The sequence below is a fragment of the Carettochelys insculpta genome, chromosome 4, assembly GCF_033958435.1.
Source record: "Carettochelys insculpta isolate YL-2023 chromosome 4, ASM3395843v1, whole genome shotgun sequence".
In the NCBI taxonomy this organism is placed as follows: Eukaryota; Metazoa; Chordata; order Testudines; family Carettochelyidae; genus Carettochelys; species Carettochelys insculpta.
Window position 1 is genome coordinate 127,576,958 of NC_134140.1, and position 26,755 is coordinate 127,603,712.

General features: G+C 48.0%; 1 protein-coding gene across 3 annotated transcripts in view; it reads right to left on the reverse strand.

Moving 5' to 3' along the window:
* SEPTIN11 (septin 11) overlaps nt 1-26,755 on the reverse strand; it is a 91,630-nt gene that overhangs the window by 19,385 nt on the left and 45,490 nt on the right. For all 3 annotated transcript variants that reach the window (XM_074993767.1, XM_074993769.1, XM_074993768.1), the window contains exons 2-6: nt 21,946-22,060; nt 14,166-14,361; nt 6,574-6,760; nt 3,907-4,068; nt 1,019-1,115 (exon numbers count right to left, since the gene is read on the reverse strand). In XM_074993767.1, the coding sequence (XP_074849868.1) occupies nt 1,019-1,115; nt 3,907-4,068; nt 6,574-6,760; nt 14,166-14,361; nt 21,946-22,060 (757 nt within the window). The remainder of the gene's footprint in view (nt 1-1,018; nt 1,116-3,906; nt 4,069-6,573; nt 6,761-14,165; nt 14,362-21,945; nt 22,061-26,755) is intronic.

Consider the following 26,755-nt stretch of genomic DNA (forward strand, 5'->3'; position numbering starts at 1 on the left):
CATTGACCCAATGCAGTGTGGACCCTGTGGTAAATAGATCTGAGCTACATCGATTTGACTTACGTGACTAATATAAATCAAATTGTGTCACTTGGAGCAACATTTTCCCCAGTGTAGATCTACCCGCATGGCATGTCTACACTGCTCACTAACACTGGGGTGTGACTCAGGTTTGAATCCAAGCTCGCCTTCTGTCTACACACAATTCAGTCTAACCTGGCTCAGGACCTGGGCACTAGGTCCCTGACAGACACGAGGGTCAGACCCTGATTCCTTCTGAGACTTGGGTCCAACCCCAGCTCTGAATCAGAAGGTCTGAGAAGTGTAGCATGCATGCACTAGCACAGCCATGAGAGGTTTACAATGTAGTGTGGACACTCAAGCCTGGGGGTCGAGACACCAGATCCACAAGCCCTGCTCCCATAGACCCATGCAACGCAGACAAGTTCTTGGGACTTCGGAAGGAACCAGCACACTCAAGTGGAGAATTTGGCCGTGTGTGCATGTTGTTCGAATTTCAGGATGAGATTTTCACAAGCACTCAGCATTTGCTTAACACTGACCCCATTTCAATCAGTGAGACAATGCCCATTGACTTTCATCAGAGAAGAACCAGGCCAGCTGTGTGCCCTGGGGAAAATTCCACCAGGTGAGAGAAAGCAAACAAGACCAACCATTCGATGGGCTGGCCATTCCTTGTTATTCAAAAGAAGTTTGCTGGCACAGAAATACCAGGAACATAGACCATTTAAAAAAAGAAGTTACGAATTAAATATACTTAATTCTTACTTGCTTTTCCCCTAGACCAAGCAGTCAGGTGGTAGTGTCATGGGACAAAACACAAGTTTCAACAGTGCTAGTGAAGGCCTGTTTTGTTTCACTTTTTCAGTGGCTTTTTTGACCCTTACCACTGCAGAGCTCTGACTGCCCAAAGGCAGAACATTGGCAAGATCAGCAATTTTTGTTTTCCATTGGGACAGCCTAAAACAAGGAGATCTGTGTTTCTCTTTTGACATACCCTGCACGACCCCCCATGGATATTGCCTGGCCTTGGTCATCTTATTGCCAATCTTGACTTCTTCGGTACTGCCAACAACAGCAAATGGAAGGTGGACCTAGAAAAGCAAAGGCATAAAGAGATTAGGGATTTCCTCTGTTTCTTTGCCAGCGAGTGCTTTTGAAGAAAGCTCTATTTACTACAGCAGCTGTGATAGTTTTATTTCAAGTTACTGAGTTGCCTTTGCAATCCAGCTGGCGTCTTTGGAAGAACAATGGAGGCTCTAGCTCAGAGGCGTGCTCTGAGTTCAGATGGGAAAAATCTAAAGCAGATCAGCTCCCCCTCACAAAAAAAGTCCTACCTCACCACCGCACTCAAGTTTCGTTAAAATATGGACTTTACAGTTAAAGGTTAGTGCAACTCACTGCAGTTTACTACCCAACATTCTGATTTTCAGAAACAATTCTGAACAATTCGCCGGCTATTTGAGAAGGGACAGTGATTAAATCCTGCAAATAGAAGAACGCTGACTTTTCTTTTCTATCCGTCCCTATCAGATGACCATGCTAATGTTAAATCCAGCACTGGTACCCTCTGCACAAGGCAATGAAAATAGAAGTGGATTGGAATGCGTAGATGGACAGGAGGAGAAATCTGCCCTGCCTGGCCCCAGAGCAGTTGCAGCTCTGTGAGTAAAACAACCTCCCACCAGCCTTTCCCCTCCGCCCCACAAGGGTGTGAGTGAGAGTTGATAGATGATTCTGCTATCCCACCCTGACTGTGGAGATGGGTCAGATTTCACTCTGCTCACCCACTCCTGCTGTCCTGGAGCACCTGGCTATGTCTACAACGCAGCCACTCGTGTGCTTCCCAGCATGGGTAGAGGCTTATTAGCTCTGCCAGAGTCAGGGCACCACCACCAGTGAGGAAGGTGGTGGTTCAGACTAGCCACCTGAGAAAAGTCCCAGGAATGCCAGCTCCTACGTTCCTAGCGAGTTCCCTGAGCTTGAGCAGAGCTAACGACTGTCTATTGGGTGCTGGGATCTGTGCTCCTAGCTGCAGAGCAGACAGAGCCTCAGTTACTTTGCTGTAGACCCTCAGGGACAACTTGCTGTTTAGTGGTGGCACCACAGACAGCATGGGGGACCTTCTGGGAAACAAGAGACCTGGGTTCAACTTGTGGCTCTGAGCAAGCACCTAGGCACAGCCCATTGTGTTGAGGCGCTGCTCATACAGCAGCAGCCACCACAGAGAAGCAAATGTCAATGTATATAAGTTACAGAGGGAGAGGTGTAGGTTGGCTATTAGGAAAAACTACTTCACCAGGAGGGCGGTGAAGCATTGGAATGCGTTGCCTAGAGAGGTGGTGGATTCTTCATCCCTCGAGGTTTTTAAATCCTGGCTTGATAAGGTCCTGGCTGGGATGACTTAGTGGGGGGTTGATCCTGCTTGAAGCAGGGGGCTGGACTAGATGACCTCCTGAGGTCCCTTCCAGCCCTAGGATTCTAAGATTCTTGCACTAAGTGTGACTAGAAACACTCTCCTCTCGGCAAAGCAGAGCTAGCGTGATTTTAGGCCACCCAAGCTGTGACTATGAGCTAAGTCAGTGGTTTCCAACCTTTTCACTAGTGGGACTGCCAATCACCCCCCCCCAAAACATTTGCAGACCCCCAAAGCCAATTCTATCTGCTATGGACACTTCATTAAACGAAAACGGAAACCACAACATAGATTTTTGGACAGCCAATAAGAACATTATTGGAAAATATTTAATTTAAAAATAATAATGGTTTGTAACTTTGCAATTTATGTAATACTTATTGTCTATGATGATTTTTATTTATATTTTATTTCTTTCATGGACCCTCTGCAATAACCTCACCTGCGGACGACAGGTTGGTAACCACTGGGCTAAGTTGCTGGAACGGCAGAAATGGCAGATCACCTGAAGAGACTGGTTCTAACTACCAAAAATTGGAACACACACAATCTTGGTTGGAGGACTGATGCTGTATACCATGCAGCCCACAGCTGCAGCTGGGAGGAAAGCAGTGGGGGAGTGCTAAACCTGTGCTTTCACCTGTGAGAACAAAGTATAACAGGGTCCAGAGAAAGAACTAGAGCAGTTCATGGAGGACAGGTTCACTGATGGCTCTGAGCCAAGATGGCCAAGGATGTAACCCCAAGCTCTGGGTGTCACTAGCCGCTGGCAGCAAGAAGCTCTGGACTAGACGATGGGCTGCACAGATCACTACACAATCCCTGGCACGATGAGGCCCTGATCTTGGGTGCGAGCCTCTATAGCGCAGTTAGACGCAAAAGGATTTAGTTTTCCTGTTGCTTTTGCAAATAAGCCTCCCGGTGAGTGATCTGTCCCTGCCTGCATAACCTTTGCACAAAGGCCTGTCTGCGCTTTGTTCCCTAAAACCTCTTCATTGCTACCACTCAGGCGGCTAGTGCCAGCATGGGCCAGTTTCCAGCCCTCTACCCACTGCACCACCCAGAACTGCTCCACCCGAGACCAGAGCTGCAGCTGCCTGATTCTAGTCCATCTGCCAGCACGGAAGTCCAAGGAAGGTGGAGTGAATCCTCCAGCCACAAACTGTGAGTGGGTGGCTTGGAACAGGAAGCTTTGCTCCGAGTCCTCTATCCTGCTTACCATACTGCTCTGGCACATGAATCCTTAGTAAGGGGGAAAGCATATGGGAAAAGACGTGATGGGCAGAGAATTATTTTCAAAGTTTTTGGAATATAAGTAAAATGGGGCCGGAGGGGCTGACCGGAGCAGAGCGCAGCTTCCATCAAACTCTACTCACTGGCTCCGATCGGAGTTTGTTTGGAAAGCAAAAGGATGCAGCACGCCCTGCCCTGCCCGTAGGGGTGGATGGGCTCAGAAGAGCCAGACTTACGCTCATTGTGGCATTTATCTCAGCCACTGTCTCTTCATCTGTTGGGAACTGATAGATCTGAACGCCGTTGCTCACCAGTTCACTCATGATTTTACTCTTGAATTTATGTAACTCGTTTTTCGCAATTGTGTCCGCTTTGGCTATTATAGGGATAATGTTGACCTGCAAGACAGAGAGCACCGTCACTGGACTCTGCCAGCGCCCTCACAAAGGACGCCTCCCTCAATACATTCCACCAGAAACAGACAAAGCACGTTAAACAGTGATGCAATACAGATCTTCGCAAGAACACGAGATGCCCATCTGTCCAATTCGTTGGCTTTGGGGTTGGCGCAAGCAGCACTGCCTTAGACAGGACTGCTCCGATGGCTTGGCATGTGCAGAGAAGACCGCCATTACCAAGTCAGCTGCAACTGGGCCGTACGTTACTTCCTCTTCTGCAGCAGACGCCACTGGGCCTGCGAGGAACCGCAGCCGCACAGATGATACAGACACTTCTAAAGGACATTACCACTGAGGCACTCATCCTCTTCAGCTCTATGGCAAGTGTAACTACTCTGGGGTTCACCTTCAGCAAACAGCTTAGAGATCTGTCCTTGGGCACGGTGACAGCCTGTTATTACAAGGAAATGTTCAGACTCAAGGAACTAGGTACAGGGACCGGTACAGAGATTAACTGTCCCTTTATTGCTTTGGCCTGAAACAAACCACCTTCTCCCTCCCCTGCATTAAAGAAGTTGGCAATCTCCTGTAATATATATTGCCTAGGGGAGTGGCATTGAATCCGGTATATAAAACCAAACTGGACACAGAGCCAGCAGATTTACATTGGCAGAGGACCACAGAGTGCTTCAAGCAGGCCACAGCACTGCTGGGATATATGAAAATGGGCTGGGTAGCCTTTCTTGGTCTACATTACTGGCTGTGGTAACTTGCTTACAGCTCCCCGCAGAGGTCTGGCCAAGCCAGCTCACCTTAGCCATAGGTTACTAGAGCTCCTGATAGCCAATGCCTTTTCAACCCTCTCTGAAAAGGCCACGCCACTAGGTGCGATCTAGGCTTGATGAGCAGCCTTCCTTTGTCTATTCTGCCCTGTGGCCATATAAAGTGTGCTACAGGTTGAACCTCTCTAGCCTGGCACACACTAGTCCAGTAACACCCGTGATCCGGCATGGTTTTAGTTAGCCGGATGACATCTTATCATGAGCATGGACAAGTTTCCCGTGATCCCATATAGTTTGTTTCTGGCCACAGTCCTGGCTCTCAGTGCTCTGTGCTGTCATTTACCCCTACATGTCTTCTAAGAGCCCAGTAAGCAGTGGAAGTGTTGGTAACGTGCTACACAATATTGACCTCCCACAGTCCAGCAAATCCTCTCATTCGGCACAGGTCAGGTCCTGAGGGTGCCGGACTAGAGAGGTTCAATCTGTACCATCAGGAAGATGTTAATTTTGACCTATATGGAGAAAGCATAAATACAATCCTCTTAAATTACAAAAACTAATTTCCTTCTGCAGATGGCCCTGTAACAGCAGCTAATCCCTGTCCAGGGAAACATTTGCCAAATACAGGCCAATTCTTAGCAAAATCCCTGCAACTACAGAAAAAGCAGGCTCCAAGGTTTAACCACCTCACCACCATCAGGCAACCTGTTACAAATTCTTTCTGGCCCTCAGGCCTCAGGGTCACTGAACTGACGTGGAATCTTCTCTGCATCTGACATGAAGAGCTGCAGATGCCTGCTTTACTGTCCGGTGCGTATGTCAAACCAGAATACTAGCAGCAAAGGTGCCTGCTGCACAGCAGCAAACTATTTGGTAAGACTGGCCGTCTTTCAAGTGGTCTTGGCTTTTCTTCTGACTTTTCAGTACAAAACAAAGCTCTTGAAAATGGGAAATTTGCACATGAGCTTCTCTACCTTTCCAAGGGCTAAATCAGCCTCCCCATGTTGCCTAAATAGCTCCTCTGGCTGTAGGATCAGTAAGGATTGTGTAGCCTGCCGTGTGGAACTGCTGATCAACTATATCAAATAGTGTTTGGTGCCTATGTCTTTGAGGAGCATAGGGGGACAATTACAGCAAGGCACAGTTGACCTCCGCTCCCACAACAGCGTTCCCTGTAAGCTGAGTGCTTGGGTGGCCACCCAAGAGAGATTCAAGGGCCGCCCAGCTAATTAGCAGAGCGCCCACAGCCAACACCTTTTATTACTACTGGTGGTGCACATAAAATTTATTCTGCCCATGGATGGAAAAAATTAGAGAGAACATTGCTTTCTACCCCCACACCCCAAAATGTGGCTCTCTCAATGGTAGCCACAACCGTTTAACCTGCAGCAGACTGCTTCAGGACTTCTGCTTGTTTGGGGCTGGTGGGAAGTAAAGTGGGCGATGTTGTTCTAACTCAACATGGCGGACCAGTTGGGACTACAAAGGATGCAGCTTTCTGTCCAAATCCCTGTTTCTGGTGAGCCTCTGGACATTCGTTCGTGCTAACCCGCCCATGCTGTCTAGTGATCAACCAGCAAGTCATTTTAAGCCTTCCCTGCACGTCTATCCCTTCACAGCAAATCGTTATTTTCCATACACCTTTGGGGAGACCTCCGGCATGGGCCCCAGATGAAGTGGCAGCAGGAGAGCACCCCAGGGACACGAAATGGAGAGCGTGTACCTTGCTGTCGAGCTTCTTCATGGTGACCAGATCCAGAGACTTCAGCGAGTGGCCAGTAGGTGCGATGAAATAGAGGCAGGCGTGAATCCTCGTGTCGTGGTAATTAAACAGGGAACGCTTGATCTTCAGCTCCTCCTGCAGATAGGCTTCAAACTGAGTGTCGATATATTCCACTACGGGCTTGTAGCTGAAAGGGTGGAAGGAAAAGTCCTTTTCAGAACAAGGCATTCGCTGGGGGTAACTTCCAGTCTAACCGGCAGACACGAGTAGCGTCTCTTTGGCTGGTTTGGGTTTCGGCCTGTCTAATTTGAAGACTGCCGCCAACCACCTTCACGTTCGCCAGGAGAGTTTCTACTTCTGGGGCCAAGGCCGGCCCCCAGCCCACACGTCTCCGAATGACCACGCGCTTTACCTTTGCTCAGAAGAAAAAAGGCATCATAGGAGAGCTCAGCAAGGGCCGGGGGCAGAGAACCCGGGTTTTCATACCACTGACCCTGCCACAGCCGCCTATCCCCAGAGTAGAACACATTTCCTCCACACACCCGACAGCACAAACCGTTTGCCTGTCTGCCTCAAGAGAGACCAGATGCAGAGGTATTTTTTACATCAAATAATAGTCACCCCCAACTGTTCCAGACTCCTGGCTGGGTGTTATATGAGAGACAGAGAGAGAGAGACTTACCCAGGATAACCCCGGCTTCTCCAGAGTTTGGATCTCTGAGCAAACATAATCACCATTTTTTTTTTCTTTCTAGCATCATAGGAGATGCTACCACAGTGCACCGCAGTCTGATTTGGTAACTGACTGTGCTTTCAGAGGACGATGTCCAGCTTTGTAGCTAGTACTGTTCAAACTGCCTCTTACTGGTAGGTTTCCGAGGTGGGGACAAAAAAGTTAGTTCCTTGTAGAGATGACAAAAGTTGGCAACCCACAGGATGCACAAGGGCCTCTTCCCAAGCACTAGCAGGCCCCCGTCCCTCAAACGATGCATGCTAGGAGACCAACTGCGCAAATTTTCATCCCTTGTTTAGAAAACTTTGTTCAATTGACTTCATTTAATCTTTCCTGCAGCTAATGTACGTTCGGTCAATTGAACAGCATTAATCCTCCGCTGCTGCAAATCGGTGACTACAATGGATAGCGGCCAGTTTACACCAGCTGAGATTCTGAGCCTCCTTTGCCAGATCCCAGCAAAAACAATGGCTCCACCTACTTTTACACCCTCCCCTTACTTTCACACTCTCCCGTTCCGGTTGGCTCAAACACAAAGCCCATTACTAGGTCCCGTATTTGAACGCATTCACATTCCTAGGAAATCCTGCTTCAAAGCCCCTATTTTGTATTCATGTTTTAGAGCTCTTACAAGATGAACGATGGCCTGCTCCTTCCAATGTTCTGTGGTTTAGCTTGTCCCAGGACCAGGGAGCAATGCAAGACGTGGGTCTTAGTTCTGTTAAGTGACATTACACTGAAATTCCATCTCAGAGGGGCAGCCGTGTTAGTCTGTAACTTTGAAAACAACAAGCAGCCTGGGGGGTATCTTACAGACTAACCAACTAAAAACCTAGTTTTTTTTTTTTTTTAAACCAATGAAGTGCGTTTATCCATGAAAGCTTCTGACCTAATAAATTGGTTAATCTCTAAGGTGCCACAGGACTGCTTGAAATTCTGCTGCTTTTCTGCCATCTTCTCAACCTCCCTACAGGCCCAGGCACAAGAGAACACACTCCAAGAAATGGCAGGAGCATAAAGCTATGAGATGTTCCCAACACATGCTCCACTGCTGGTCTCCCAGCAGTATCATGGGGATAACAGCTGAGAGGATGAAGATGAGTCCATTAGGGGTCTGAGGTGGAGGAGCTGAGAACATTCAGAAAAGGACAACTAAAATGATTGGGGGATTGGAACGGGTCCCAGATGAGGAGAGGTTAAAGAGACTGGGACTCTTCAGTTGAGAAAAGAGGAGACCAAGGGGTGGGGATGTAACAGAGGTCTATAAAATCAGGAGCGGTTTGGAGAGGGTGAATAAAGAAAAGTTATTCACCTGTTCCCATAACAGAAGAACGAGAGGACACCAAATGAAATGAATGGGTGGCAGATTTAAAACGAATAAAAGGAAGTTCTTTTTCACACAGCGCACAGTCAACCTGTGGAACTCCTTGCCGGAGGAGGCTGTGAAGGCCAGGACTATAAGAGAGTATGAAGAAAGCTAGATAAATTCATGGAGGTTAGGTCCAAACAAGGCTATTAGCCAAGGGTGGGAATGGTGTCCCCGGCCTCTGTTGTCAGAGGCTGGAGATGGACGGCAGAAGGCAAGATGCTTGATCACTGTCTTCGGTCCACCCCCTCTGGGGTACCCGGCACTGGCCACCATCAGCAAAGGGGATGCTGGGCTTGGCGGACCTTCGGTCTGACCCACTAATGGCCATTCTTACTTTCTTATGTAATGTTCTTATTCCCCGTGAAGGTGGTCAAAAGTGTAACTTGCATCTGAGTCCAGAGCAGGGAACCACATCCAGCTTGAGGCTGCAGGGCAGCTGTCTGACAGCTATACCCAGCAGCACGTGACTGGGCGTGTGATACATCGAATTCTTCTCCGATTTAGCTCTTGGGCAGAATATGGCCCATGCAATATAAAAGCCACCTGGAGATGGGACACAGTTATCCACGTGGCTAGAAACAGCTGTCACGCATCGCACTGTGAATGCTCAGCACAGAGTCCTCCCGCCGGGCTGCGGCCCCTGGGTAATGCTGTCTGATCTGACTGGGAGAAGCCAAGGAGCCACCCCCCGCCGCCTGCCCCGCAATAACACTGTATTTTAGAAGTGGCTAGGGATGTCTGCCTGGGACCCGACGTGGTCTGAAATTAGAGGAGATGTAAGAAAGGCTCACCAAAATAGGCTGGAAAGGCCTAACCTGATAGCGCCAGCTGCTAGTCATGGGTGACATGTCTCAGATTGTACTCAGAGAGTTAGAACAATAGAAACATGCTTATTCCTCCCCACCACCACACACACACACCCCCAGCTGCCTCTCCAAAGGTGCTCTGGAGAGTGAAATCTGAGAGACTTCAGTGACAATGCCGCCTGCTCTGTCCGGCTGTTGAATGAATCAAACACAAAGTGACCCAGCAGTAACAAGCTGCTGTGATCCCACACTGAACACCTGCTCTGACTTGCCTGCCTTCTAGCTTGAGAGCATATGGCCTTGCTCAAAGCACAGAGCTGCCTCGGGCCAACACACGCTTCACTTGTCCTTTCTCCTTTGTAGGAAAACACACAGGGTGTTAGTAACAAGCTGCCGCAGAGCCGGCAGAATCGCGTGGCTGGTACCCAACACACACACAGCGCTGGGGTGCAAATACAGAGATGCTTTTCAAAACAGCAACGGCTTTTCAAAACCAAAACCAAAACCAACCAACTTCCATCAAGGGGCAGAAATAGTAAGACAACCCTAACACTCATAAGGCTCCGACTGGAGCTTCTCTGGGCCAAGGTGATCCCAGGGGAAGGCAGAAGTGTTCTTAAGTGTAAGATTGCCTAGTTGAGCTTCCTACAAATACTAAACAACGACATATGCTATATGTTGGGTCACCCACACAGAGTGTTTATTTCTTCTCTGCTAACCGAAATAAACCCCATCCACATCCCATCGCCTTCGCACCAAGAGAGAAGTGAGTTATCTAGTGCTGAAATCTAGAGGAACGGGCCCCGAGTCAGGAATACCTAAACTCCAGTCCCAGCTTGGTTACAGACTTGAATGACCTTTCGGCAAGTCACTTCACTCATCACGTCCGTTTCCCATCCAGCAAAGGGTGACAGAAGCAGCCTGCTTTCCAGATCTGAGGCCAGGATTCCCCAGCTGATGTTTTCACCATGCAAAGCCTCATCTAAATGAAGTCATGTTATTTAACACACATTAAAATCCATTGCCGCTGGGATCCCATTCATTTACACTACACTGCAGCTTAATGAGCCCTTTGGTCAAACCAAGAGTTTCAGAAGCAGCTTGTCTTTTGCTTAGCGCAATAAATCTCCACAGTTTAGGGCACTATTCTGCATTATTATTTCCATTACAGCAGTGCCTATATGTCCTCCAATCAGACTCAATGCTTTACTGCCCTCACGCACTGCATATGCCTGTACGAAGATACAGTCTCTGCCCTGACGAATTTACTTCCTAAAGAGACAAGACTGGCACAGGTTGGGAGGAGACAGAACTTTAGGGCAGGTCTACACACCACCTGGACACCCAGGCCTATGCAAACAATTTGGACTTGTGGGGCTGGTTCATTTCTCCCCTATCATGGGGTCCCACAACCCAGGCTCCAGCCCATGCCCAGAAGTCTGTGCGGTAATGAAACAGCCCTGCAAGCCTGAGCCCCAGGAGCTGACGTTGGCTGACATGGACCAGTTCTCCATCTGGGACAGGGGAGCAAAGCCCGCAGGTAAGTGGAGAACATGGAAACCTGGGAGATGGGTCGGAAGTAGGAGGGAGCATGGGCAACAATGTCAGAGTAAAAAGAGGGCCAGGAAAAAACTGGGGGGCAAGTTCAAATCAATATCTAAGATGCCCATATACCAATGCAAGAAGTATGGGTGATAAGCAGGAAGAACTGGAAGTGCTAATAAATAAATACAACTATGATATCATTGGCATCACAGAAACTTGGTGGGATAATACACATGATTGGAATGTTGGTATTGAAGGCTACAGCCTGGTTAGGAAAGACAGACAGGGAAAAAAGCGGGGAGGTGTTGCCTTATATATAAAAAACATACACACTTGGACTGAGGTGGAGATGGACATAGGAGATGGACGTGTTGAGAGTCTGTGGGTTAGTTTAAGAGGGGTAAAAAACAAGGGTGATGTCCTGTTAGGAGTCTACTACAGGCCACCTAACCAGGTGGAAGAGGTGGATGATGCTCTTTTTAAACAACTAACAAAATCATCCAGAGCCCAGGATTTGGTGGTGATGGGGGACTAACTATCCAGATATATGCTGGGACACTAATACAGCGGGGCACAGACTATCCAATAAGTTCTTACACTGCATTGGAGACAATTTTTTATTCCAAAAAGTTGAAAAAGCCACCAGGGGAGAAACTGTTCTGGATTTGATTTTAACAAATAAGGAGGACTTGGTCGAGAATTTGAATGTGGGAGGCTGCTTGGGTGAAAAAGTGATCATGAAATCATAGAATTCACAATTCTAAGGACTGGTAGGAGGGAAAATAGCAAAATAGAGATGATGGACTTCAGGAAGGCAGATTTTGGTAAACTCGGAGAGCTGGTAGGTAAGATCCCATGGGAGGAAAAACTGAGGGGAAAAACAACTGAGGAGAGTTGGCAGTTTTTCAAAGAGACATTATTAAGGACCCAAAAACAAGCTATTCCCCTATGTAGGAAAGATAGTAAATATGGGGCAAAGATCGCCTTGGCTTAACAAGGAGATCCTGCATGACCTCAAACTAAAAAAGGAATCCTATAAAAAATGGAAACTAGGACAAATTACAAAGAATGAACACAGGCAAACAACACAAGAATGCAGGAGTAAAATTAGAAGGGCTAAGGCACAAAATGAGCTCCAACTAGCTACAGGCATAAAGGGTAACAAGAAGGCCTTTTACAAATATATTAGAAACAAGAGGAAGACCAAGGACAGGGTAGGGCCATTGCTCAGTGAGGAGGGAGAAACAGTAACGGGGAACTTGGAAACAGCAGAGATGCTTAATGACTTCTTTGTTTCGGTCTTCACAGAGAAGTCTGAAGGAATGCCTGACATAGTGAATGCTGGTGGAAAAGGGGTAGAGTTAGTTTTTGAAATATAAAAAGAACAAGTTAAAAACCATTTGGAAAAATTAGATGTCTGGAAGTCACCAGGGCCTGATGAAATGCATCCTAGAATCCTCAAGGAGCTGATAGAAGAGGTAGCTGAGCCGTTAGCTCTCATTTTTGGAAAGTCATGGGAGACAGGGAGATTCCAGAAGACTGGAAGAGGGCAAATATAGTGCCCATCTACAAAAAGGGGAATAAGAACAACCCAGGAAATTACAGGCCAGTCAGCTTAACTTCTGTGCCAGGAAAGGTAATGGAGCAGGTAGTTAAGGAAGTCATCTGCAAGTACTTGGAAGGTAGTAAAGTGATAGGGAACAGCCAGCATGGTTTTGTAAAAAACAAATCATGTCAAACCAACCTGATAGCTTTTTTTGACACGATAACGAGACTCGTAGATAAGGGAGAAGCAGTGGATGTGGTATACCTAGACTTTAGTAAAGCATTTGATACAGTCTCGCATAATATTCTTATCGACAAACTAGGCAAGTCCAACTTAAATGGCGCTGCAATAAGGTGGGTGCATAACTGGCTGGCTAATCGTACCCAGAGAGTAGTTGTTAATGGTGCTCAATCCTGCTGGAAAAGCATAACAAGTGGGGTTCCACAGGGGTCTGTTTTGGGACCAGTTCTGTTCAATATCTTCATTAACGATTTGGATATTGGCATAGGAAGTACGCTTATTAAGTTTGCAGATGATACCAAGCTGGGAGGGGTTGCAACTACCTTGGAGGATAGGGCATAATTCAGAATGATCTAGATAAATTGGAGAAATGGTCTGAAGTAAACAGGATGAAGTTTAATAAAGATAAATGTAAGGTGCTGCACTTAGGAAGGAATAATCTGTTTCACACATACAGAATGGGAAAAGACTGTCTAGGAAGGAGTACAGCAGAAAGGGACCTAGAGGTTCTAGTAGAGCACAAGTTAAATATGAGTCAACAGTGTGATGCTGTTGCAAAAAAAGCAAACATGATTCTGGGATGCATTAGCAGGTGTGTTGTGAACAAGACACAAGAAATCATTCTACCGCTCTACTCTGCGCTAGTTAGGCCTCAGCTGGAATATTGTGTCCAGTTCTGGGCACCCCAATTCAAGAAAGATGTGGAGAAATTAGAGAAGGTCCAGAGAAGAGCAACTAGAATGATAAAAGGTCTGGAGAACATGACTTATGAAGAAAGGCTGAAAGAATTGGGCTTGTTTAGCTTGGAAAAAAGAAGATTGAGGGGGGACATGATAGCGGTTTTCAGATATCTTAAAGGGTGTCATAAGGAGGAGGGAGAAAACTTGTTCTTCTTGGCCTCTGAGGAGAGAACAAGAGGCAATGGACTTAAGCTGCAGCAAGGGAAGTTTAGGTTGGACATTAGGAAAAAGTTCCTAACTGTCAGGGTGGTCAAGTACTGGAATAAGTTGCCAAGGGAGGCTGTGGAATCTCCCTCGCTGGAGATATTTAAGAACAGATTAGATAGATGTCTATCAGGGATGGTGTAGATAGTGGTCAGTCCTGCCGTCGGGGCAGGGGACTGGACTCGATGGCCTCTTGAGGCCCCTTCCGGTCCTAGTGTTCTATGATTCTATGCTCAATGATGCTGTTTCCTTGATCTGCCTGCCATTAAACTCAACCATAACTACAGCACCAGGTTTCTGACGCTGCGATGCTCGGGGACCTGGACACTAAAAATCTTTCCAGTCGTAGGTTTGAGACCTTCCGTCCTCAGGCCGAACTACTGCAAGCCCTATGCAAATCCATCTTTACCTGTCATCTTTATTAATCTGATCCCCAAATCCAACGGTGTCTACGATCGTCAGCTTCAGGCGGACGTTGCTCTCCTGGAGTTCGTAGCTTCTTGCTTTCAACCTCACACCAGGCTCATTGTGGGTGGCGGGGTCACTTTCAAACTTCGTGTTAAACAGAGTGTCCATTAACGTGGACTTGCCAATGCCGGTTTCACCTGAGCAGAGAGAGGAGGTGTTAGAGATAGTGACCATTCCACCCCCTACTGTTCTGTCCCAAGCTCTCTTTACGGCAGAGAGACGGAGGGTGCCATTGTTACTTCTGTGGCACCAAAATCATACTGGATGGCTCTCCAACATATGGGGAAGCTCCTCAGGGCCCACACGCCTCATGAGATGGCTGCCATCTTGGCCAACTTCCAGGGACTGAACTGAGGACTTTCAGAGATAAAAGCAAATGCTGCAGTAGCTTGAGCTTAAGTGGGCTTGTAACAAATGCATTTAACAGCAGACCAGTCAGGGAGGGGTACCTATAAGACACCTTCATCACAGGACTATCTTAAGGTTGCCAACCTTGCAAGATTGCCCTGGAGGCTCCGAGAATTAAAGACTAATCTTTCATTTGAGGTTATCTTTCACGATGAACCCTCCAGGAATATGTCCAACCACAGCTGGCAACTCTAGACTTTTTGAGACCACGGAACACCAAACAGTAATATTTTTATGTAGCACACCTGTGAAAATTTTCTTCAAAAAGATTGTTGGCAGACCGAAAAAAACCAAACAGCAACATATCCAGCAAAAAGAAAATGAAGTAATGTAATCAGGTATCACAGCAGTGAAGTAACATTGCATCTGGTTTTAACAACAGAAAATACTGACCATCAGTGTATTTTTCTGAACACTCGCGGCACACCTGCGAGCTGTTCGTGGAACGCAGTGTAAGAAACACTGCTCTAGACTACTTACCTCTTCTGATCGAAGGAAGCTCAGCCCAATCAAGTGCCCTCATCCACTGCGTGATGACTGCAGACACCTGGTACCAATAGAGCTACGAGTGGGAATTTCTGAGGCTTGAGCCAGGCTCTGTCGCTGAGCCATAAGCCACCAGTTCCTAACCTTTTCAGTAACACGGCACACTTCACTGAGACAGACAATTCCACAGCAACCCCACATTTTTAAGCTGAATCAATCGCTCATAAATGTCTCCCCTCTCCAGCAGCCCACTGGAGCCAGGACGTGGCATTTTAACCATGTCCCAGCTCCTCTCCTCTCCCCCTCCCACAGTGGGGGCAGCTCCCCGTCAGCCCGTCTGGATCAGGAAGCAGCATTTCAGCTGCCTCCCAGCAGGAATGGGCCCTGCGGGATTGGCATTTCCCTTCACAGCAGCTCTGAAGAGAGCTGCTTGGAACTGACAGACCCTATGCCAGCTGGGACTCAGCCAGCAAATTGGCACAGGGTCATCAATTTCCGCCCCCCATTCCGACTCTGCAAAGAGCTTCCGCAAGGGGAAACTGATGAAATTTCACAGCACGCTTGGCCTGGGCTCATGGCACACCGGTTGAGAACGACTGCCATAACCGACTCCGATTCAGTATGGATTGGGCCCAGAGGGGAACACACCACACACACCTTTTACGGAGGGGCAAAGGACTGATAGGGATAGTTTCCAACAGTAGTTTTGTTACTGCTTCTCGGGGGGGGCGGGGGGGGGGGGGAAACGAACTGAGGTCTGTAGGTCTCCTGGAGTAGCTGAGAACCAAAAACAATTACAAGCCCCCTAATCAATTTTGTTGCCCTTTTCTGAACTTTTTCCAATCTGTTTTTGAGATGAGGCGACCACATCTGCCAGCAGTCTTCAAGATGTGGATTTACAGAGGAAAGAAGATAATTTGCCTTACCCTCTGTCCCATTCTTAATGGTTCTTAACATCCAGCTTGCTTTTTGGACTGCTGCTGCATGCTGACGAAAACAAGATGCAAAAAGGGCACGGACGTGCCCAATTTGTTTTCAGGGCACAGGTGGCAGGTTTAAAACTAATAAAAGGACGTTCTTTTTCCACACGGCACGCAGTCAACCTGTGGAACTCATTGTCAGAGGAGACTATGAAGGATAGGACTATAAAAGAGTTCAAAGAAGAGCTAAATTCATGGAGGTTAGGTCCAAACAAGGCTATTAACCATGGGGTAGGAATGGTGTCCCTGGCCTCTGTTTGTCAGAGGCTGGAGATGGATGGCGGGAGACAAGTTGCTTGATCATTGTCTTCGGTCTACTCCCTCTGGGGCACCGGGCCACTGTCGGCAGATGGGATACTGGGCTAGATGGACCTTTGGTCTGACCCAGTGATGGCCACTCTTGTGTTCTTATGTCACCGCCAAGACAGCTTGATGGAAGGCAGTACAGAGGAATGGCATCTTCACAAAAATAAAGGTGGTAATATGAGACCGCCTTGCAAGAAAGGCCAACAACAAAGAGTAACAGCTCTGTGGTGGCCGTTTCCATTTAATAACCAAAGACAATCAGCCTGGTTTTAAGGTAAGGACCCTATTTGCCATGGTGCTCTACTTACTCATTTAGTAACACAATGTCCTCTTTTATTTAAAGAGGTCCTTGCCTCAGGTTGGCCTGGACCACGCAAAGAAAGATGGTTCAACACACATGGTTACTGGGGAATCCCAACAGGCAAAATGTCATCGGGGGGGGGCGAGGGGAAGCACGTCCAGACTACGGTCCCTGACTGCAGCTACAGCTACAGCTGACACTCCCGAACCGGATTTAATCTGGCTCTCTCGGGTGCTCGAGCAGTGTAGACATACAAGTGAGAGCCGATGCCATGCGCAGTTACACAGCACCTCAGGGGAGCCGAGCAGGCTAGAATAAAGCTTGAGTCTGCTGGCTCCAGCAACAGTCACACCCTGTCACTACCAGCTAAACATCCCCAGGGCCTCGGCCCATTCAATGCTGGCACTAGGCAGCCTATATTCCAGGAGTCTGCCCTATGCTAGTCCCAGAGAGCCCATTCTCCAAGCAGCTGGTCCTTGCTCCCTCACTGTGCTCCAAGAATGGGTCCCAAACTGTGGAGCTGTTCCAGGTAGAACTCCCCCCACCCTGCTGAACCCAGACTTGTACAAGCTGGGTTTTATTCTGACCTAATAGGGCTCAGGTGGGCACACTCCACTTTCTAGCAGCACCATCTGCCCCTAGCCAGAGACCTCCTTCCACCAAGGGAGCCCAAGATACTTACACCTATTAATTTCAGTCTTACAATTTTCTCACTGGAATACCACCATGACTCCTGCCTTTCTTGCACTGACTCATGGGACACATGAATAAATCTTGCAAATACATACAGGCCAGGAATGAAAAAGTTTTAGGCTTAAAATTTTCAATATTTAAATCCAGACTGGAGTCTAAATGCCCACTAGCCAGAGCGATCACTTGAATGGATCAGGAACCAACCGGTCTAGAAATGTTGGAATTTTCAAGGTGTTCCTGTCCTGGAAAGCCGCAAGATATATACAGAGCCTTAAAATCATTTTATCCTCATAGCCACAGGGCTTTCCCTTTTGCTTCCCTCCTCACCTGATTTCAGCTGCCAGTCTCTCAAACGTTTAGGGCTGAAAAACAATGCTTTCTCCAAACCAAGGGCAGGTTGGGATCCCAGCAAACCATAAAAACAGGCATCCATAGCACAGACACTGACCAGCTCGATGCAGTCCCCTTGAGGAATGCATAGTGCATAGAATTACTATTATCAAACAGTTCTATTGCAAATCTTCGGTGCTGTGTCTGAGAAGCAGCTGTTAAAAGCAAAACACAGACAACCCTGCACACTGTTCTCTGCAGCTCAGAGGTACTTCAGCACAACATGCCTCACTTAGAGGTGTTATGTCACCATCCAGCAGGCAATTCCATTCTTTCCCTCAAAGAGAGCCCAGTTGTTTTCCCTCCTTCTTTCGGACAAGAGCAGAAACGTGTGCGTGAAATTTCTGTGCAGAGCTTGACAAAAGTTGAGTGGCGCATTTTGAAAAGAAAACCCGTGAAGCAAATTGCACCGTTAAAGACGAACTGAGCCCTGCTAGGCTAGGAATGTTTATAGCAGGAGGAGGAGGGGAAAAAAAACAAAAAGCAACCAATTTATGGTGTTTTAATCATCCAGCGGCTTGCTGGTGGGGAAGCTCCTGGCTGAATTTTAAACAGCTTCATGCTGCTAACAGGCTCGTGAAGGTCGGTAGCTCTGGTCATCTTTCTCCACATTTGTTCTCCTGTCAAACTCTTGCACACCGAATGCTGAAAGAGGGGTCTTGTCTGGTTAGCCAGAGGTGCAATTCAGATAGCAGAAACTGCACAGCGGGCAATATTCTAAACATGCCACGAAAACCCCAAGTTAAAGCATTTTTTAAAATAAACCTAACGGCCCTAATCAGAAAAAGATAAAACATTTTGCTTCACCAGACGAGTGATGCCAATAGTGCATGGACTGCACTGCCAGGGTAAGCATGTGATTTGCGCACAGAACAATGCAACATGATATCCTGAGGACAACCAAGACGTTCAAACTGCTTCAACATGTCTCCCTGAGGTTGAGCTGTGTAATTTTTCATTTGATGTAGTTTGAAACTACATGTTGAACCTCTCTAGTCCGGCACTCTCTCGTCTGTCAACATCCGTAATGCGGCATGATTTCAGTTAGACACACAACCACTTAGATGTGGGTGCGGCCAAGTTTCCCAGGTCCCATAACATTTGTTCCCAGCCACCAGTCCTGGCTTTCAGTGTTCTGTGCTCTTATTTAGCTCTAATTTGCCCCTAAATGTCTTGTAAAAGCCCAGGAAGCAGTGGAAGTGTTGGCAATGCTGCTAGACAATACTGACCTCCCGTGGTCTGGCAATTCTCTCACTCAGCACTGGTTAGGTCACAGTCGAGAGAGAGATTCTACCTGCACTTATCACTGGGGGGTGCTGGGAAGGAAGTCCAATTCTCAGAGGAGCGTCTCCTGGACAAAAGGATTTGGGATTCCACTCTGGGAGGAACAAAGAAACTAAGGCAAGGGAACAGATGCCATATGGCCATGGTGTTCAACACGCTAGTCACTAGCCACACATGGCTATTTGGCTGGTTGAGCGTGGCTAGTTGGCTTGAGCAATAAATATATATTCAGAAGAACGTGCCTAGTTCTGTATAGCAGTAGCCACTACAGTATAGAGAGAATCAGGCCTGCCACCTTTTCATTGACCCCCACACCTTCGGGCCCCTCTGCATTGCCAGAGCAGTGTAATAGGGCCTTCACAGAATCAGGCCCAGCATGAGCAGGCTGCATTCCCACCCTGCCCCAAAACATAGCGGCCGCCGAGGAATCTCTTGGCTTTACTCACAAGCAGAAAGTGAATCGCCAGCAGAAGTGTTGGCAAGGAACACCCACAAAGTCTGCACGTGTTACCTAAAGTCAACCTCGCCCTCCAGCATTACTGGAGTTTCAGCAGGGCTCGCAGGCATCTCCCACGGCGCACTATTTAAAGGCAGACAGGTTGCTGGGCGGGGTTCAACCCAACATATTAGTAGAGTGAGTAAACTGGCATGTGACCCTGAGCACGCCTGGGCAAAACAGTGTCAAGTTAAAGAGAGAGCGAGCGGGGGGATGGGAGGGGGTGCACACCCATGGGCAAAATCAGAAGTCTCCTCCGCTCGCCTTAGGCAGTGCTGGCAGAATGGGTTTTCAGGAGGGACTTCAAAAGAGGAGAGGACAGAGGCGCTGGGGCGAGAAGCTGACACACGCGTGGAGGAGGCTGGCCGCTTTCCAACAGATGGGAATAGCAACATCACTATCAGGCAAATGCCCATGAGGAGCGGGGGGTAGAAATGGGGGCAGCGGGGTTAGGTAGCTTGTCTTCTTCCACAGTACAGGGTTTTTCAGTGTGATTCAGTCATAGAATCCTAGGGCGGGAAGGGACCTCAGGAGGTCTAGTCCAGCCCCCTGCTTCAAGCAGGATCAACCCCCACTAAGTCATCCCAGCCAAGACCTTGTCAAGCTGGGACTTAAAAGCCTCCAGGGATGGAGAATCTACCACCTCTCTAGACAACACAGTCCAATGCTTCACCATCCTCCTGGTGAAGTAGTTTTTCCTAATATCCAACCTACACCTCTCCCTCTGTCGCTTCAGCCCATTGCTCCTTGTTCTGCCATCTGACACCACTGAGGAGTTTCTCACCCTCCTCTTTAGAGCTCCCCTTCAGGAAGTTGAAGGCTGCTACTAAATCACCCTTCAGTCTTCTCTTCTGTAAACTAAACAAGCCCAAATCCCTCAGCCTATCCTCAAACGTCAGTTGCTCCAGCCCCTTAATCATTTTTGTTGTCCTCCTCTGAACCTGCTCCAGCACATCCACACCTTCAAAAGGGAAACACAAAGGAAGGCCACGGGCCACTGGTGTGCTGAGACCACTGCCATGCTGACCAATAGATCAGCCTCTCTCTCTTTCCGCATCCACCTGCAACCTTCTGTCGTCTCTGACGTGAGGGTGAGACTGCAAGATCTCCAAGGGCAGACATCATCTTTCTGTTCAGCACCTTGCACCGCGAGGCCTGAAGTCTTTGACTAGGGTTCCTAAATGCAGTGATAATACAAATAATACAGACGCAATAAGGAGTATGAATTTTTTGAGGGCAGCTGAGAGGGAGCCAAAGGAAGGATTTGGACTTGCATCTGAATTTACTGCACATCTTATTTTTCCAGCTACAGCATTAAATTCCTAACACCAAGTAGCAAGTGCTTGTTCATGCAGTCGCACACCAAGGCAGCTGGAGTTTCATTGGTTTAAAAACAGAGCTGCCCACTGCACAAACTGTCCACCTACAAAGCCGTGTTTCCTTCTAGGAGGCCCTGATGCTGGACCATATTTTCAAATTTCAGAGGTTTGACACATTAACAACAGCCTTTTAGAAAGGAAGACAGGGCCCGAGAAAACCAAAAAAGTTACAAGCCCTCCCTTTCCTGCCCCCACTTTTATTTTGGAGCAGCAGTAGAAAATGCCACTAGTTCCTTGTAGATGAATAAAATCAACTATTCGGGGCGGGGGGGGGGGGGGGGAAATGAAGAAGGAAAATCAATTTTTAATTATTTCAATTATAATTTAAGAAAAACAAAACTTTTTAAATTAAATCTGAGTTTAATTCAACAGCCATTAAGGCCTACACATTTTAGAATCTCTTCAAACAAAAAATAAACGCTGGTTTGTGTGTTTAATTAAATTCCAGCTTCCATCTTAATACAGTCTGACACCCCTCACGAGCAAGAAGTTAATTATCTACTGAATGAGCAAGGCATCTCATTCACCATCTTCTTACTAAAATATACAAGAATCAGAAAATATTAAAGCTATGTATTTGCTTAAATAAATGTATATATACATGGTGACCACATACTGCCCTAGGTAAGAGAAAGATCTACGACTGCTAGTGTAAAGACATTCTTTAGTTGTTAATTGTCTTGTATTAATGATTAAGGAAAACGTTTATTCTCACTGGTGACATGCAAAATAAGTGAACTATAAACAGAAAAACTGACAAAAATTTAGGCTTTCCACTGGATCATTTAAATCATTGCTCTCTAGCGCCCTTTGATAAAGCTCAACTGATTGGATTACCCATTTTACTGAGCGTGAGGGATTTTGGTTTTAAATGCATTCTCTCTTTCACACACGCACACCTTCATGCACAGCCCCATACACCGTTATATTAACAATTTCCTTGTCACTGCCTTTCTTGCTGTGAAAAGCCATTTGAGCAGCAGGGCAGCACCACTTACCAACGCAAAGAATATTGAAGCAGAATCCCTGAGAGGTTGATTTGTTGACCAGCTGATCTGGAAGGCTATCAAAGCCCACATGACCGGAGAGGGCCAGGTTTCGAAGCTCATCGTTCTGAAAAACCCAAACAGAAAACACTTGTAACCGAGAGGCAGAGCGACGAGGTATGGGGTGGCGGGGGGTGAAAGTTACAGGACTATCGGGCCTTCTCAAAGGAGAGGAGAAGCATCTTCCACTGGGTCCCCTTTCAGTCAAGGGGGCCGAAGGCAGGAGGGAAGGACAGTGTGGATTCTCAATCACTCGTCATTCTGGCTCAATTTCCTGCTCAAGTGTCTTCCTTGCGTGAGATCTACCCAGCCCTACTGTGGTGTTAGCTATCTGCAGTGCCCCAAACCATAGAAAGTAGGCAGTTCTTCTGTGCCAGATACTGACAGATCAGCAGGCAGGAGCAAACTGCAGAAGATGCAACGGAAGTTCTGTGCCCCAGCTTTGGACACTCTTGTGGGGAGCTGGGAGCGACACACACAGCCAAACAAGGTCCTGCAGGACTTCTCTCAGAGGAGCCCTGTTGTGACTACCCCCGACCAAGCGGCCACCATGGGTGGAGCTCATCCGAGCACAGCTATGGAGCACCTGGGGAGACGGGATGCTCTGCCTGGCTTTGCTACCCTGGAGCACAGGGAGGCTGACAGACATGCGGGGACCCTGCACGGCACTGGGGGAGGGGCGGTTCTGTGCTCCCAGAAGGGGCAGGGCCTCAGGCGGAAGGGGGCAGGCAGCCGACCCGCTGCACCGCCCAGAGTGGGCTGCGTCGCATTCTCCTGCGCCGTGTGGCATTCCAGTGGGGATTTAAAGGAGCCAAGGCTGTGACCGCCGCTGCTCCTGCAGTAGCAGTGACAATGACTGGGAATCCTGGGCCTTTCTGAATTGCTACAGCAGCCCTATGCCACCCCATCAGCACACCTGATGGCACAACCAGGGCTGCTAAGGGGATGGCAGCTGGTTACTTCTACCTTCCCGAGAGCCTCCTAGTTGTCTGGGGTGGAGGGAAGGGGACAGCCCCTGTCTGGTGCAGAACCACGAAAGGCAGCTTCTCCACCACTGCCCCTGCAGCGGGAGCACTGGGGTGAGAGGGAGTCGTAGGATTACCGTATCTGAAGTTTCCGAGAGGGGGCATCTCTCTATCCGTGTCCACCAACTCACGCTGTATTAACGTGTTATAGTACAGCAGACCCCGAGTTACACAATTTCGACTGATGCGTTTCCTGCAATAACAGGACTCGAAATCATGAGTGGTGGGGAGCCAGGAAACTGATCAGCGCTGCTCTACCTGCCTATGGGGCTCCCGCCACACAGAAGCAGGAAACCAGGCATAGCCAGGACCTGGAGGCGGCAGGGCCCCTCCTCCACCCCGCCCCGACTTATGTGAAGTTGGACTTATACTTGGTTGCCCAGGACCGCAATCAACGCCTAAGTCAGGGGTCTACTGTCCATTAATACAACATACATACCTCATAGAGCTGGAAGATACCTCGAGAGGTCATCAAGTCCAGTCCACTATCACCATGCGTGACAGATTTTTTAAAAAAAAAAAAAACAAAAAACTTTTCTTCCTAATCTAACCTGCCCCAGGCTCTTAAAAGGTCCCCTCAAGGGCTGAGCTCACAACCTTGGGTTTACAAGGCCAATGCTCTAACCATTGAGCTCCCCCCGAGCTGGCAGATGCTGATACACGTACACTGCCTCTCAGGGGTGTCCTCTTTTTTGCAAGTTCAAATACGGTAACCCAAAAGGATCATGGCTGGATCGTGCTGCAGTCTAACCATCCCCCAGCTGGCCGCTTGGGATTTTGACTTCAATGTCATTAGTTCTGATTTAAGTGAGCGGAGAACCAAGCTTGCTATTCTGTTACACGCATCACGGAAAAAGGCATTCTGAGGACTCTACCGACCTGCAGCGTAACAGAAACGGGACACTGTGTTTCAGCCCAGTGTACTGCTCTCTGACTACAGCAGGACCGAGTTCACATTGTTCAGATAATGCCCCTAACATCAGCTAAATCCCCGTCGGCTTGGAAAGGCTTTGGATGCATTGTTAGGACAAGGAAGACATGTACGTCGCCCCATGGATGGTTTGGTTTAAACCAGTACTCCCTGTAAGCTGAGCACTTGGGCAGCCAACCAGGTGGGATTCAGGTGTCACCGAGCCGATTAGCCGATCACCCGCAGCCACCAGCATGTGTTTCTACCGGTGGTGCATATCCACACATGCCTCAGCACACAAAATTTATTCCACCCAATGGATGCAAAAAAAAGAGGGAACGCTGGTTTACCCTCAATATCAGCATAACGTGAAAAAGCCGGGCAGTCATCCCTCAGCTTTTAACACGATGCATAATTTCCCATGCCTTATGTGCCAGAGCCTTGGAGGAGAAGGACAGGCACCCAACTCAGACACATTCAGGTTTTCGTTCAGGTTCACTTCAAGCACCTGGGATGGTTCAATCCACCCACTTCCCTCTGCTGGTTTGCTCAGGTACCCTGAACTGAAAGGCCCAACACCAGATATTTTTGTGGGGTTTTTTGTACCAGCAGAGACTTTGCAGGCTGATGAGCTGGAGCAAATCCAATGTTATATTTAGAGTTTTCCGGCACAGCTGTACAGTAACTTACATTTTAGTCTAGAAAAAGCAGCTTCACTAGTTAGCTCTTCTGCCAAATCACACTAACACAAATGCCTTGAGAACAGATTACAGAACTCCCGGAAATGAAACAAGACGTTTTCCACAGAAAAAGTTGTGTCCCAGACTCCGGGCCTTTAACTTTTTTTCCAATACTAGATATTGGCGTAGGAGCTACTCAATATATGTTATATTTTTGCAACCAAATTATGATCCTGTAACAGTTTAGGCCAAATCCAATCTCACTCACTGGACACTCACTGGGAGTTTCTCCATTGATTCCAACAGAGTTTGGAGCAAACCCTGAGACATTAGTTCTTAGGGATCATCCTTGTTTGCTGCTGTGTTCTAGTCTCCCATTCGCCAGGAGCAAGTCATTGATCTTTCCTATGTCCATTTCCCACCCAGGAATAAACAAACAAACAGCCCTGTCGCTCACAGGCTGAGAGACTCGGTACAGGTCTATACTTCCACGGGAAGATCGACCCAGGCAGGGACCCAGTCAGGGTCGGTCTTCCAGGGTTCCATTTCACATGCCTGGTGGAGACACGCGAAATTGAACCTTCTGGGGTTGGAAGTCGACTCCTGTACTCCTTGATATCGCAAGGAATGAGGTCGATGGGAGAGCTTCTCCCGCTGATCTCCCTCTGGGAGGACAGCCAGGTAAGTCGATTGCAGATAAGTCAATTCTAACTACGCAACTGCCATGGCTATAATTGTGAATCTGCAAATGACTTGACTCCCTAGTGGAGCCCAAGCCTAAGTCAGTTTCCTGGCGAAAGTAAGGCCCTGTCGACACTGAACTACATTGCTTAGGGATGTGGATTTCCTCACACCCTGGTTGACGTTGTCAAACAGGACTTAATTTATTAGGGTAAACCAGGCCCAAAATGTACCACCACCAGGATGTTTTGCCAGCATTACAGAGTCTGCCCTAGGCCTTTGCCAGGAGGTCTATTTCCATCGGGGACGGAGAGAAAGCAAGTGTTACAATCAATCATTTTTAAATTAAATCTCTTCCAATAACATTATTAATTGTTGTCCAAAAGTCTTATGTGGTAGTTTCCTTTTTCATTTAATGCCGTGTACCTCACAGCCAGAACTGGCTTTGATGGGGTCTGCGAACGGTTTGGGGGTGGGGGGGCTGTGATCACGGCTCTGCATTAGTGGAAAAGTTTCAAACCACTGCCCGAAGACATTCAACTAAGTGAAACGCACAGGACTCTCTTATGCAGGTACATCTCAAATGCAGGGACTGCAGCCCCGAATGTTTACCTGAACACAAAACGGAATGAACAACATCCTGTGGATACCAGACATTTTAGCACCCATTCGATTAACTTTTAATGAAGAAGTAGAAGATAAAGCCTGATCCACCACAAAAGGCGGCATGAAGTTCTGCTCAGGAAGAGGCCACGGCTCTATCAGGGGAGCCTTTTAGGAACGTTTCCACAAATTAGTTATTCAGCAGGCATAGTAGATAAGAGTCCCTGGTTTTTTCCATTGTGCTTTGGCGAGAAGGGACCAAAAATGGTGATTCGCTAATAAATAATAATGCCACCAGCGCTGAATGCCATAGAGCTTCAACATTTACCATAACTCATGCTATTTATTAGCCAGGGGGAAGCCCCAGGCAGAGACAGCCTGGAATACACTAGAACCTTCAGTTCACGGCGTAGGTCTGGGCTGAACCCCTGCTAATTAGAGCCTCTCCCCTCTTGCCACAGCCAGGAGAGGACAAAGCCAACCAGCTGCCACCCTCCAGAGAGCCAACCAAGTCTACTCACTAGCATGGGAGACCTACGCTAAAAGACTCTGCCTTTCTGCGCCCTCGGGGCCCCTGCTCTGACTAATGGGACCGTACCGAATGGGAACGTGACGGATTCTGCCACGCACAGGGAAGCCTCCAGGGGATATCAGCTGCCATTTGTACTTAGGTAAAGCCAAGAGTGACAGCATCAGTCTTAAGGGGCGTGGAGCAAAGAGAAAGAGCAGCACAAGTACATATGGGCATGAGGTCTATTTCTGAGCCACAGAAGAGTTGACAACAAAGCAGCTGGGTCTATTCTCCGCTCTCCATTGCGCTGCGTTGCTCCTGCCTTCTTTAAATGGAGCAGGACTGAGGTGCA